At 41.9% G+C, this 13,693-nt stretch overlaps 1 protein-coding gene across 33 annotated transcripts in view; it reads right to left on the bottom strand.

Moving 5' to 3' along the window:
- The window catches only part of Trpm3 (transient receptor potential cation channel subfamily M member 3), an 819,042-nt gene that overhangs the window by 79,199 nt on the left and 726,150 nt on the right, over positions 1–13,693 (bottom strand). For 22 of the 33 annotated variants that reach the window (XM_078047505.1, XM_078047535.1, XM_078047507.1 and 19 more), the window contains 6 exons: positions 10,442–10,477; positions 10,149–10,289; positions 7,756–7,785; positions 6,694–6,983; positions 5,398–5,626; positions 3,214–3,381 (listed from right to left, as the gene is read on the bottom strand). In XM_078047505.1, the coding sequence (XP_077903631.1) occupies positions 3,214–3,381; positions 5,398–5,626; positions 6,694–6,983; positions 7,756–7,785; positions 10,149–10,289; positions 10,442–10,477 (894 nt within the window). The remainder of the gene's footprint in view (positions 1–3,213; positions 3,382–5,397; positions 5,627–6,693; positions 6,984–7,755; positions 7,786–10,148; positions 10,290–10,441; positions 10,478–13,693) is intronic. The other 11 variants (XM_078047508.1, XM_078047513.1, XM_078047517.1 and 8 more) reach the window with 2 other exon arrangements.

Below are 13,693 nucleotides of genomic sequence, written 5' to 3'. Positions count from 1 at the left end.
TATAACTGATGAGGACTAACAAGGATTTGGAACAAGACAGAGTACTGGGCATAAGAATTTCAAGTTGAGCAATCTAATTACAGCAATAATTTAAGTTTGTCTCGAACTTGAGACTAGAAGTAACTACTACATGATTCTGTTTTCAAATAACCTAACCTAAAATATGCAAATATTAGTTTCAACTACTTCAGTCACTGTCTCAAATAACCACTTCTCTCAAATATGTGATGATCACAAATGATTTCTCTCTAATCAACTGAATTTCTGGGAAGGTAACTTCCATCTCTTTGTAGACACTCTGGCTAGAAAAGGACCTTGAGTTAATTAAAAGATCAAATTTTCCTCCACGGGTCTGTCTAGGTGTTTAATGTCAGTGAGCTGAGTCAGTCTTCATGATGGATAACACTAGACCCCCATAGAATTCTCTAAGTATTGATCACTGATCTCAAGAAACTCTGAAGGTATGTGGTATTTGTCCTTCTACAATTTATAATTTATGTAACATAATTATCCTGCTTCTGTTCTGCTTATGTCTATGTTTGACAATGCAATGCCATAATGAGATAGAAGTAAAGGTAGATTGGAGATCTTTAGGCATCTTGGAGAGGAGGCAGCTGGGGCTTATCTCCAGGGACACTGGATTTCCCAACGTAGCCATCTCTGGGGCTGTGGACATGTTGGTACTTTATCAGGCAAAGTGCAAGGTGGAGACACTTACAAGGCCATGTGGGTCAAACACAAAGAAAACAAAGTAACCAGTTTTGCCTTTATGATTCAAATGCCAATTTTAAAAAGCCTGCTCTTTTTAGAGCATTTTTGCCCTCTCCTCAATTGCGGCCTCAGCAGCTTTACTTGCCGATTTGGTTTATTTTTCTTTTCCCTATTGTCAAATGTTTCCTTTGACATCCCCTAAAGCAGAATTTAAGGGTCAAATTCAAACACACTGTACATTGTGGATTTTAAATCTCTGCTGCCTGAACACAGGTGTTAATGTAGAAAAAGATCCTTTGACGTGAACTAAAGATCCTGAACGACTAGACATTCTGAAATGGAGTGAACCAAGGCGAATATTTTGGGTTATAGTTTTGGCAGGACAAAGGATGTCCCATTACAAGAGGAGGTATGTTAGTTTAACACAGAAGCTCAAATGTCAATCCTATGAAAGAAGGGGAGATATCATCAAGCTGCACCCTCAGTCCTGCCTGGGGTGAGCCTGCTGATGGGAGCCCCAGCAGGGACAGAGTTTGCCATCAGGGTCTGAGCTTGCTGTCCTCAAGTCTATCCTGACTTCCTTTCCTTCTCCCTGGGGAGAACAAGCCCAGGCAGCCAGGCCACCCTGTGTCTCCTACACAGGTTCTCAGTACACAGCACAGGAGGCTGTTCTCAGTCTAGAGATACATCCTTTTTTTGTGGCTTCCTGCAGGATCAGATCCTCAAAGCTCTAGCCTGAGCAGGGGAAGCTCCTCCCTTTGCTTTCTTCCTGGAGATCCAACCAGGCAGAAGGCTGAGTCAGCTCCTGGCTGACTTCCTAGGATGTGTGTCTACATCAAGGTCACCTCACACTTGACTTAGCAAGCCTATGTGTTGCTTTTGAATTCTCTCTACTATGTGTTCACCCAAAGTAGATGAAATGAGGAAGAAATTCTCTTCTTCCTTGAATCAAAAAAGGGACCAGTGGAGTCTGTTTGCCAGGGTTCTAATCCCATATTTGCAACTGGGTAAACTTGGGCAGTTTGATCTCTCTGAGTCCCATCTTCCTCATCTGTAAAATGGGGTCAATAAAAACAGTGCTTATTTGTGGATCTAGTGTGAGGATTCCATGAAGAAGTGTACAAAGAATGCTTAGTGTGCATTTGTGAGCATTTACCAACCTTTGTGGTGTGTCAGCTGCCAGTCTAAGCATTTTACATGAATATGTTTTAGACCACACAGCTTCCTGTGGGACTCATAAAGTTATTATGACCATAATAAAAATGATGAAAGTGCTCAAAATCATACAGCAAGAGGTGATGGGGAGGATTCTGACTCTAGAGAACACACTCTTTACTCCCCTGCTGAGCTGCCCAAGAAGAATTCAGCATTATCCCTACCCATGTCACTGCTAATGATTACAATATCATTTCCTATCCATCGTGGGGTTTAGAAGCCAAAATTATGGTAAGATAATTTCAGGGAAGACCATCTGTATTCCTATAGAGGTGAGCAGAGACCTATGTGGATTTTTGTAAAAATCCTGCAACTGAAACAAAAGTTGGTGTTTGAGTTAGGGATCATGTCTGCAATCAAAGGTTGAGAAGGGGCCCACTGAAGGAAATGTTCTTTGTCTGGAGGAAGAACAATCCTCAGTGGTCCCATCAGGCTGATAATGCATAGGCCTTTTGTCACCTGAGCAAAACCAATTTTCGTTTTCTCCTCTCACGGTTCCTTCTGGGTGATTATGGCAGCCATCGCTGCTGGAGTGGTGAGGGGGGTGAGGCATATCGAGAAAGTCCTTAGGGAGTGGTTGCTTGATGTTTCCTGAGCTATGAAGCCTTGTGTGTCCCTTTAATAGCATGGGATATTTTTAGTCTTTGGCAAGGAGCCAGTGACAGTCACGCTGCTCAGGCGGGGGCTGTGGGAAGCCATCCCATGTGCAGCTGCCCGTTCCCTCTGCAGAACAAAGCACCCATGTTCTATAATTACACTGGGGAGAGCTAATAAAAGCTTTCCATACAAACCTCAAAATTCAATTAGTGCTGTATTTGTGAGCCTGACCCTGAAGATAGACAAGGGCTCAGCTTCTGATCAGCAGAAGGGTTCCAGCTCTGTGAAGCTGGCTGCTCCCAAATCATGGTTCTCCTTTCTTGTTTTCTGCGCTAAGATTGCTACATCATCTCCTTGTTTATAAACCTTTGCTGGCCTGGGAAATTGAGGGTGCCTTGCTCTGAATTTTATTGGGTTTTCCTGCTCCACTGGACTGATGGACTTCACATAGAAATGAACCAAACAAGCAGTCATGTTATTTGTGCATAAAGAGACATTTTTATAATACCCTGGTCTCAATTCTTAAATGGCAGCACCCATGACTAACTTGAAGATGGGGACAGCTATATGACCTTAAGAACTATTGAACCTTATCAGTGCATTTGGGATTCTCCTCAGGGAAAAGCACTGTGTATATATATGCACATACACAAGTTATTTTATATATATAATTTATTTTTTTTCCCTTACGGTCAGTTCCATGTCCTCTTCATCTTTTTCCTTTGTGGGTTTCTCTGGTTCTTCTGGCTCCTTCTCTTGGAGATGGATTTCTTGTGCCTGAGTCATATAGGGCATGTCATCTTTGTTCTTGAACTCCAAGCTGAGAATTGAAGGAGGAAGTAGAATTCCCAGAATTACCTAAAGTAATAATAATGATAATAATAATAATCACATTTAAAGGATTAAGATTAGGTGGTTGCTTAGAATCAGAGGGCCTGGGGTGTGGCGTTTAAGTGTCTGTGTTTGGGTACATGTGCATGTGCACTTTGCACAGGTGTTGTATGCCCTGTGTGTGGACCTGAACACCTGAATATCTGAAGCACATTGATGTGAAGAAGGTCACTTTGTTCCATTGGAGAAATATTCTGCATAGTATCTAAGTCTAATTTTTGAAGAAACAAAGGGTCGGGAAAAATGAAGCTCAAGGCACAAGACAGGGACAGACCAGGACTGAATGGCCACGGGGACTGGAGAGCAGTCAGGGAGAAGAAAGGAATGGTGATGACCCTGGATTCTGGGTGCCTGGCAGGTCTGGTCTCAGGGGGCATGCTGCTGTTCTTAGCCTTCAGAGGACATGACACATTGTCCTTGGAGCTAAGAACTGACTCCGCTGCCCCCTGAGGTCAGGCTCAGCAGTCACTAATAATGCAGCTAGGGAAATGTTCATGTTCTGCTTCATGGAAACTTCTGTGACTCTGGGTCAAGAGCCCATGGGAAGGGAGGAATGGGACAGGGACTGCTGGCTTAGTAAATGGTGGGCAAAGGACACAAAGTCACAAGTATGCAGGATGAGTAAATCCCAGGATCTAATGAGGACCACAGTTTTAATATCACATTGTACACCGAAAATTTGCTAAGAAAGAAGATTTAGGAGTTCTGATCACAATTAAAAAAAAGGCTAACTATACAAGATGATGGATTTGTTAATTTGCTTAACTATAAGAACTATTTCACTATGTATATCAAAACATCGTGTTATATACTTTGAAAATAAAAAGAAACTGTCATTATAATGAATTAAAACAAAAGCCAAAAGCAAACAACAAAACTGTATTTTCTTTTGATCTTCCACCTCCCGTTTTGTCTTTTTTCTTTTTCATTGAATGTTTTCTTTGAAAAACATTGAAAATTAAAAAAGCAAGTCCTACTTACCAACCTACTTCTCATTAAGACAAAAAAAAATTCCTAATAAGGTCCATTCAACTTCAGAAGTAACCACTGCATATAGTTTACTCTGTTCTTGTTTTTTTTTTAAAAAATGAATTTATATTGCAATAACTCTGAACATATACATTTTGTAAAAGGGACTCAGGTTATACAGACTGGTCTGTAAATTGTTTTTCTTCATATAATAATAGATAAGGGAGTTGAGAATGTAGCAGAGTGACACAGTATGTGTGTAAGGTTCTGACTTCAATCCCCAACACCAAAAAAAAAAAAAAAAAAAAAAGAAAACAAAAGATCAGAATCATGTAGCAATGCTTTGATATATAAATCTGCCACATATTTATTTCAGTTTAAAAAATTTCTCTTAGGAGATGGTGGTGCACACCTGTAATTCCATCCAGTTAGGAGGCTGAGGCAGGAGGATCTCAAGTTTGAGATCAGCATAGACAACCTAGTGAGACCTTGTTTCAAAATTTAAAAAAAGGTGGGGATGTAGTTCAGTGGTAAAACTCCCCCAAATTCAATCCCCAATACTTCCACATCCACACATACCCACAAAAGGCCTCAAGCACATTTGGTAAGATTCAATGTCTCTACTACATGATATAAAGGACTTAGGGGGAAAGGAAGAGGTTAGGCTTCAACCATGGAGAAGGGTTACCTAAGTGAGGACTCCTGGTATAGCCCGGCTTGTGTCAGAGCAAATGTGTCCCCTGTGGAACCTCTGTGACCACTGCCTTTTGATCTTCTGAAAAACATCAATGTCTAGGCGCTATCTCAAGAGATGCTGATTCAGAAGGACTAGGGGAGACCCTTGCCTTTATATGAAATTCAAAACACTCTCCAGGAGATTCTGGTGAACAGCTGGGTTTTAGTAGCAGTCTCTTGAGATAAAGGAATGCCTAATCCCATCACAGATTTGGCTTGGAAAACCACAACCAACCCTCGGGCCCTGGTAGCCCACAGGGCCTCCTTGGACGCGCTGACCTTGAGGCCTGAGTTCTTGCGCATGCGGAGCCGACCCATCCACATGTCAGTGAGCAGCATCTGGCTGCACGTGTGCGCAATGAAGTCACGGTGCTTGGCAGCCACAGCCAGCTGCAGGCATGTGGCATTGCTCCAGTTCTTCAATTCGTACGTCAACAGTTTCATGGCCAGTTGCTCATCCTGTTTGTAGGATTGGTCCAAGAGCTCCACAGCCAGCTGGCCAAAGTCCCTGAAAGAGAGAATGTACAAAGGAGCCTCAGGCCAGCTTGGAGACTTACATGACAAAAGTGGGGATGGACCTGTTATGGTTTAGATGTGAGGTGTCCGCCAAAAGCTTATGGGTGAGACAGTGCAAGAATTTTCAGAGGTGAAATGATTACCTTATGAGAGCTGAAACCTGATTGGTGAATTAATCCACTGATACGGATTAACCTGGTGGTAACTATAAACAAGTAATGGGTGGCTGGAGGAAGTAGTCACGAGACATGCCGTTTGAGGTTTATATTTTGTTTCTTGGTGAGTAAAGATCTCTCTCTGGTTCCTAATTGCCATATCCTGAGTTGCTTTCCTCTACTACTCCTTCTACCATGTTGTTCTGCTTGTCCTCAGGCCCGCAGTGATGGAGTTGGCTGACCATAGACTAACCCTCTGAAATCCTGAGCCAAAATCAACTTCTCTTCCTCTACATTGTTCTTGCCAGGTCTTTTGGTCACAGCAATGAAAAAGCTAACTAAAACAGATCCATTGGCCAGCCACAAAATGTGGCTGCTGTGTGGAGCACTGGCTTCATGTGAGGTCTCGTCTGTTCATAAATTTATCCAGACAACATCCCTTAAGCATCCAGCACCATGTCTAGAGCTGAGGATGGAAGCCCAACAAGACATGATCCCCACACTCGACCCCCAAATCCAAGGCATATTTATGGGGGAGGCTGTCCAAACAATTAGAATGCAATGTGTCTTCTTCAATGTGGCCGACCTCAAGTTCAAATCCCAGCCTTGCCAACCACAACTTATCCAAGAGATCTTGGATAAGTTCCCTAAATTCTGAATCTCACTGTCTTCAGCTCAACAAGGTGCATAACAATAGGACCTACCTCTTGGGAAAGCTGAGAGGATGACATGAAATCTGTGCATTGGTATGTGTATCACTGTGTACCCTCTGTGTGTACCCTCTGTGTGCAGCACTGGGGTGATACTGCCTCCCTTTAATGTTATGTGTTGCTCAGACCTTGGAGTCGTTGGAGACAACCTTCCCATGTTTCCCCCAACCTCCCTGTTTGGTGGGTTGGCCAACCTGGAGTTGTGGTTCAGCTCCTGGGAAATGTCGTCCACCATGTCATTTTCGGAGGCCTCGTGAGCCATGGCTTTGCAGAGTTTACAGGCCACCAGGGCCTTGGCCATGGCCTCCTCTCCATGCTGCCAGAAGAACAGGGCCATCTTCTGCCTCTTCATGAGGACAGCCCACACCATCAGCTCATGGAAAGGGAAAGGGAAGTGGTTGATTTCAGGGTCATCCAAGTCGATGTCCACCTCTTCCTCACGTTTCTTGGTTGTCTTTCTTCCTCGCCTCAGGGGGATATCATCCTGTAATTTTAGATAAAAACAGAGAGGCTGAGTTAAAAATGAATCAGTTCATTTATTAGTTCATTTAGTAGTTATTGTATAATCTTCCACTAGCTCAGCTCTGAGATCAATACTGAAATGCAGCAGGCCAGGTTTTATCCTAAAAGAACTCACAATCTCATTTATGGTTAATTTTAAAATAAGTTCTGCTTATTTTATGATAAGCATAGTCCCATGGGAACATGTCAATTTTATACTTTAAAGAATTAATTTTAATAGGCATTTTTTCTTATTCTATTTACTTCTATCCACTTTTTCTTCTATTAGTAAGTTTTGTACCTCATGATAGACAGCACTCCCCCTTTTTGTTGAAAGGACAAGGATATCCTATACTTGTGTTTGCAGAAATGAAAATAACCATTTTAACGAAAGATGGGAAACATAGCATGTCTCTCATTTCTGCCTATCTACGGATGCATCTGTGAAGTAGTTCAGGCTGTTGGATCTGTTGTCATTTGCAAACACCCATGAACGGATTTTGCTTATGGGAATTTGTATGCTTCCTTGGTTTTCAAGTTAGTATTTCAAATAGGACTTATTTCTTTATTTTTGTTTGCAATGCTAACATAACCTCATGGTGGTATTTTCAAAGCCACTGGGAACTGCCCCCATGACACTTAGAAACTTCATTTCCTTATTCTAGAAAGATATGTTAAGCGCTAGCATTGTATTTTTTTAAAAAAATGTGTAATAAAGATAATAATTGACACTAATAATTTGAACAAATATTTACCTCCATTCCCAGAAGTTTCAAGGCTTTGGGCTGTTAAAAAGAAATGTCAGCACAGTTAGGTCTTTCTTTCACAGAAGTAAGAAAAGAATCCTACTATATCATAAACAAGTAATCAATAACTCTAGTGCACCATGTAGCATTTATTTTATTTCTTTGAATAAAACAACACAAAGGGAACTAAATTCATAGAATTTATAAAAGAATTAGAGATTTAATGATTTTGGTGACTCACAGAAAATTAGGAAACTGAAGAGATGTGATTGTCCACAGGTAAAGCCTAAAGGTTTATAGTATCTTTTGTGAACCAAGATCTCTTTCACTTTCCTATTATCGTTCTTCTTGGGGAGAATGTCATGATTCCCAGTACTTGTATGAGTGTTAGAGTCTGAGTGTCTTTTTTTTTTTTCCCCAAATTTATACGCTGAAATTCTGATCCCAAGGTGATGGCATTGGAGTAGGGATTTTGGGAAGGTCAAGAGAGAAGTGCCCTCCTGAATAAGGTTGGTGTCCTTATAAAAGAGGCCAGGGGGACTCATTTGCCCTTCCATCATGTGAGGACACACAAGAAGGTGCCATCTGTGAACCAGAAAGCAAGCCCTCACTAGACACTGAATTTGTTGGTGCCTTGATCTTGAACGTCTGGCTTCCAGAACTGTGAGTGGTAGATTTACGTTCATAAGCCACCTAGTTTATAGTATTTTGTTACAGTAGCTTGAACTCAGACGAGCAATGAAACAACCAAACAGATCAAATCCTGCAAATCTCCGACCTCTGAAATACCTCTATTAGTTGGAGATGTTCAGATATCATTCATAATACATGTTTTGGTGCTTCCTGCTGGCCATCTCCCTGTGCTGCTGCACAGTAGAGAGGGTGAGAGGGCATGTATGGAGGGTGGCAGGAGACCCTCAAGGCACTGATAGTGTCAGCATCTGGAAATGTACACAATAGGCACAGACTGCAGCCAGCAGAGAAGGCCACTTGCCACATCTCTGATTTATATTTAACAAAGGGATATACCAAAATACCTTTGGGGTCAGAATCACAAATTCTGTGGTTCTAAGTAGTACAGAATGGTTGGGTGCCATCTTGGAAGTTATCTGAGTAGATTGGAAGGTCCCAGCCCTCACAGGTCCTTCAAATTTTACGTGACTATTCAGTGGGAATAGCTGGAACCTTCTCTCTCTCTCTCTCTCTCTCTCTCTCTCTCTCTCTCAGCTTCTGAGATGACCACCAATTTATAATCTGTGCTATTATTTTTTCTTGTTTATGCTTTTTGGTATCTTCAAAGTTCCCCACTAGTCCCGCAATACTTTTTTAGTCAGAATAAAGCTTTGTTAAAAGTAAGAATCAATAACATTTTTAAAAAATACAAAAATAAAATGAAAAAAAATTAAAAATAGAGGAAAACAAGAGAAAAATGATGTCCACTACCAGCTAGGGCAGCAGCTTTCAAAATGTCAACCATGGGTCACCAGGGGCCCGAGACCCTTTCAGAGGGTGCGAGAAGTCCAATCTATGTTCATAATAATACTGAGTTTGGATATTGTGTCTACACTAGCTTAGATGGCACACAGCTGTCGGGAGTAAAACGGCTTGGTGCCTTAGCAAGAGTAAAAACTGTGAAGCTGGTAAGAGCAAAGGCCTGTAATCCCAGTGACTCCAGAGGCTAAAGCAGGAGGATTGCAAGTTTGAGGCCAGCCTTATCAATTTAGTGAGACTGTCTCAATACATAAACCCCCCCTGAAGATGTAGCTCAGAGGTAGAGCAACCCAGGTCCAATCCTCAGTCCAATCAATCAATCAATAAAAATTAAGGTAGTGATACCAAACTTCACTATGGTCATTGGATTACGCTGATAGGCACTTGGAGAAAACAAAAACAAGTAAACAAAACCCTAATTTCCCTTAAACATGCTCTTGAAGCCCTCAGTGATTACCATGTTTGTCTAATCTCTGACTGTGTGTGCTATTACCATCCCCTGGGATAAATCGGGAAGCCTGACCCAGAAACATCTGTGCTACCTATGATCTAGATGGCTGCTCTGAGGTAAAGCACTTTGGCATTCTCTGGATTAAGTCACAGCCCCTTTGTTTACATAGAATATCGCTTTTCCTTGAAGGGAAGACTGGCAGACAAGACTGGGGCAGACAGACTGGACACTGGGCAGGCATTTTTGGAATGACCCAAGTGAGGTTGTCACTTCAAGGAAAACAACTGATAGCATTTGTTGCCAAATTAATTTTTTTTTTTTAACAGTTTGGATGGAAGAGGGAAGAAGAGGAGGAGCAGTTACCACCTTCTCAACAGGCCTCCCCTATGGAGATCAAGAAGCCGCACCCTGAATCTCTCCCAACCTACTACTGCGCCCCCTAGGTACGGCTGGAACTCACCCTCTTGGGGCCGAAGAGGTTGTGGTAGAGGGTCCTGAAGCGCTTGCGCGTGTAGTTGCAGCGGTAAGCTCCGCCCATTAGGTACTCGATCACCAGGCCGATGTCAATCAGGCTGATCCTGTAGTCTGGGGGCAGGTTCCCCTGTCAGCCCAAGAAAGAAAGAAACAAACAAATCCAAAAGACAGCGTGGTTTACTAGGGATTCTATTGCACGTGTTCGGTAACTATTTTAGAGTAAAATATAATGAAAAAAGAAACATATGAATGTATTATTATGCTGGTTAATTAATTCACCTTAAAATAGATCCAACCGAAACCTGGATATTCTCGCTTGGAAAGAAGACATAAGTTAAATAAGAAGATGCAGTAATCGTCGGCAATAACAGAAAATCAAAATATTTATTCAAGTCTTCAGCTGGGGAGAAAAAAACACCAGTGTAGCAGAAAGAAACACAGGCTAGACATGGCAAATGCTGTCATTCCCAGCCACCAGGAGTAGGGTCCCCCACGTTCCCCAGCCCCCTCTCTGTTTCTGACCCAGGCCTGTCACCACCCTCTAGCAGATGATTTATCTTCTTCCCACTCACTAAAGGAAGACTCCACCCAGAGGATGAGGGTCATTACCAGGGCCTGCACGGGGTAGGACCTGCTTAGAGCCCAGGTATCCTTTAAAATCTCTATTAACCAATTTTTTTTTAATGGGCAATTTTTCATAAAAGAACAGTGTGTAGGGAGGGGAATAGGAATTTCAGGATCGAGTTGTATATGAAGAACCCTTGTATTTAAAGAGAAGTGGGGAGGAATAGAAGAAGAAATTTTATCAATGGAATATTTTCCCAGAATCAAGGAGATTTTCCACTTTTTCCTTCAAACAGAGTAGCCTTTCTCAGGGACCTGGAGTTATGGTGTATCTTTTTATTTTATTTTATTTATTTATTTTTGAGATGCTGGAGATTGAACCCAGGCCTTCACACCTGGTATGTCTCTTAGATGTGAGCCAAAAATAGATGCAAAACAGAAAAGCTTTCCTTGTCTACTCATTGTTGCTTTCTACTTCCAAAGCGGGTTTCTAGGGTCTAAGGAAAATCCTTGTTCTGTTAAGTCAAGGAAGAGGTAGTTCTGTGCACTGTGAATTTCAGGGGCACCACTGATTAGCCTGAACAGCTGTGTCCTTCATGCAGGAGGGCATTGGGTACCAGGAGTGGTGGGGACAGTACCATTGGGGGAAGGCTGATGTGCAAGTCCTTAGATTTCAGAGGCAGGAATCTTTGGGTGCATTTTTTCTTTAATGGATGACCCACCCAGGATGTCACATGAGATTTCTGTCATTTTGAGAAGAAACTCCTAATCTACACTGGATTTTCCAACTTTAGTGGTATCAGAATCACCTGGGGAGTGATGACAGTACAAAGGCTTGGGCCTTGTCCTATTACTTCATCCAAGTACTGGGTCCCTGTGTGCCTCATTAACTCCTCTGGGTGATTCTGATGCACACCAAAGCTTGTGAAGCCACTTCTCTACTAAATGAGTTTCAGGGAGGCAATAGAAGCCTGCACAGCAGAACAGGGACATTCAAGTACAACATGGGGAACACTGTCAGTGGGAAATTCACCTAATTTTTTTTGCTGAGCTGAATATAGGTTTCAGTTACCCTTGCTCAGCTTTCCTTTGGCCAACCACATCCCTTCCAAGGTTTTGGGATTCAGAGTTAGAGGTGACCCACTGGACCTACTCTTAAAAGCTTGAGCTTTAGATATTTCTTAAATGTTTAAAATCTTTATATTCCCAGTGCCCCCTTCTGAATTTCTCTTAATCTTCCTCCTGAATTTCTTTTAATCTACATATTTTCAGTGCTTTTTTAAGTCTTTGTGGTATGGTAGGCACTTAGAAGTTTTTTTTATATAAATTAATAAAATAGTGAAATTAATTGCTGTGGGTGGGATCAAGGTTGGGTTTGGGCTTTTCGTTATTATAGTGTCATACACTATATGGTCGCAGTCTGTTAGTCTCTGCCGCTTGGGATAGCCCTCTTTCGTAGGGAAATTTGATTTGAAATACATGTGTATCCCTATACATAAATTCAATAGCAATTCTCAGTGTGGTAGGAATGAAGGGAAAGCCCAGCCTCAGGTGTGTGATCTCACTGGGGCTCTTTAGACTTCCTTGCTGTCCCCAGATTTAGCTCCCACCTCCATCCACTGGGTTCTGCCTCTTCCTGGGTTTGAGGATCTAATGCAAGACACACAGGCAGGATTGTGAAGGGCACTGTGTATAAAGTAGAAGCACCTTGGCCCCATTGCATTATTTAAATGGTTCCTTCACACAAATGATCTCTGTTGTCCTCCCCACACTCCTCAGAAATTCGTTCCCCTTTGAAGATGATTTAATCAATCTAACTAGTTAGGCTGTCCTCAGGCTACTAACAAAACCCAATTGTCTGACTTTGTTATGCAGAGTATGGCAAAAACTATTCAAAAGGGAACACAGAAAGTTTTAAGATAGTGACTTTTTATGTATTGCCCTTTCCATAAAAATTTGAGTTTTAAAATATAATGAGGCCACAGTTTCTATAGCCTCCAGCTCTACTGGATATGAGAAAAGGCTGTTATTTAAAGAGTAGAAGATTCCAGGAGCCAGGCCATGCCTGGGTCAGTCTATTCGCATGCACATTTAGCTCTGATAAGATGACCTTCCAAGGATGCCCACCAGTTGTTATTTTCCTTGGCATTGGGAGGCAGTGGGATAAAGCACACTGGCTTTCAGTCAGCTGTCCTGGGCTTCTCTGTCCCCCTCATGAACCAGCAACTTTCCTTCAGGGTCTTTTCCCAGAAACAGGGGCTAAACACCATGCTGCTTTGCTTATGTTCCAGATTTTGGAAAAGTCCCCCAAAGAATTTATTGTGATGCTACTGAAAAGCAATCAGAGCAAGTCTATGAACTTGTGCCTACTTTTCTTTCTTTCTATATTTGTGGTGCTAGAAATTAAACCCAGGTCCTTGCACATATAAGTCATGTGCTCTACCACTGAGCTACATTCCCAGATCTCCTACTTTTCATGTTATAAGAATTTTCTAAATTTAAAAGCTGGGTAATAGTGAGCCTGACACTTAGGTGTTTTGTTTTGGGAAACCTACATGTGAGCATGAACTTGAATTCTAAGACTGAGACACAAATATTGCCTGAAGACCAATAACTGCATGGCAATATTTATGCATTTTAAGTGTCTTTACTACTAGAGATTGCCAATAAAGTGGTAATAGTAGTAAAATTCAAAGTAAATAAAAAATTAAGGGCAAATACAATACTTTTATGCAATGATTTTTATTAATAGAGCTTTTAGTGGCATATACTGCCAAGGAAGGTGCTAAGATATTCTCATGAAAGGTTGATTATTGTAGCATGATTTCTGTGTAGTCAGATCTGAAGCAGGAGAAAGGACTCTGATTATTTGGGTGTGGCTCTGAGTGAAGGTGACAGGAACTGGCTTGCATTCTGTTTGGTCACAAGGGGGCGATGTTCACCTACCAGAAGCCTACCAGGACTCCA

The sequence above is a fragment of the Ictidomys tridecemlineatus genome, chromosome 4, assembly GCF_052094955.1.
Source record: "Ictidomys tridecemlineatus isolate mIctTri1 chromosome 4, mIctTri1.hap1, whole genome shotgun sequence".
In the NCBI taxonomy this organism is placed as follows: domain Eukaryota; kingdom Metazoa; phylum Chordata; class Mammalia; order Rodentia; family Sciuridae; genus Ictidomys; species Ictidomys tridecemlineatus.
The sequence above is the reverse complement of the archived record's forward strand: the minus strand, read 5'-3'. Positions and strand labels throughout refer to the sequence as shown.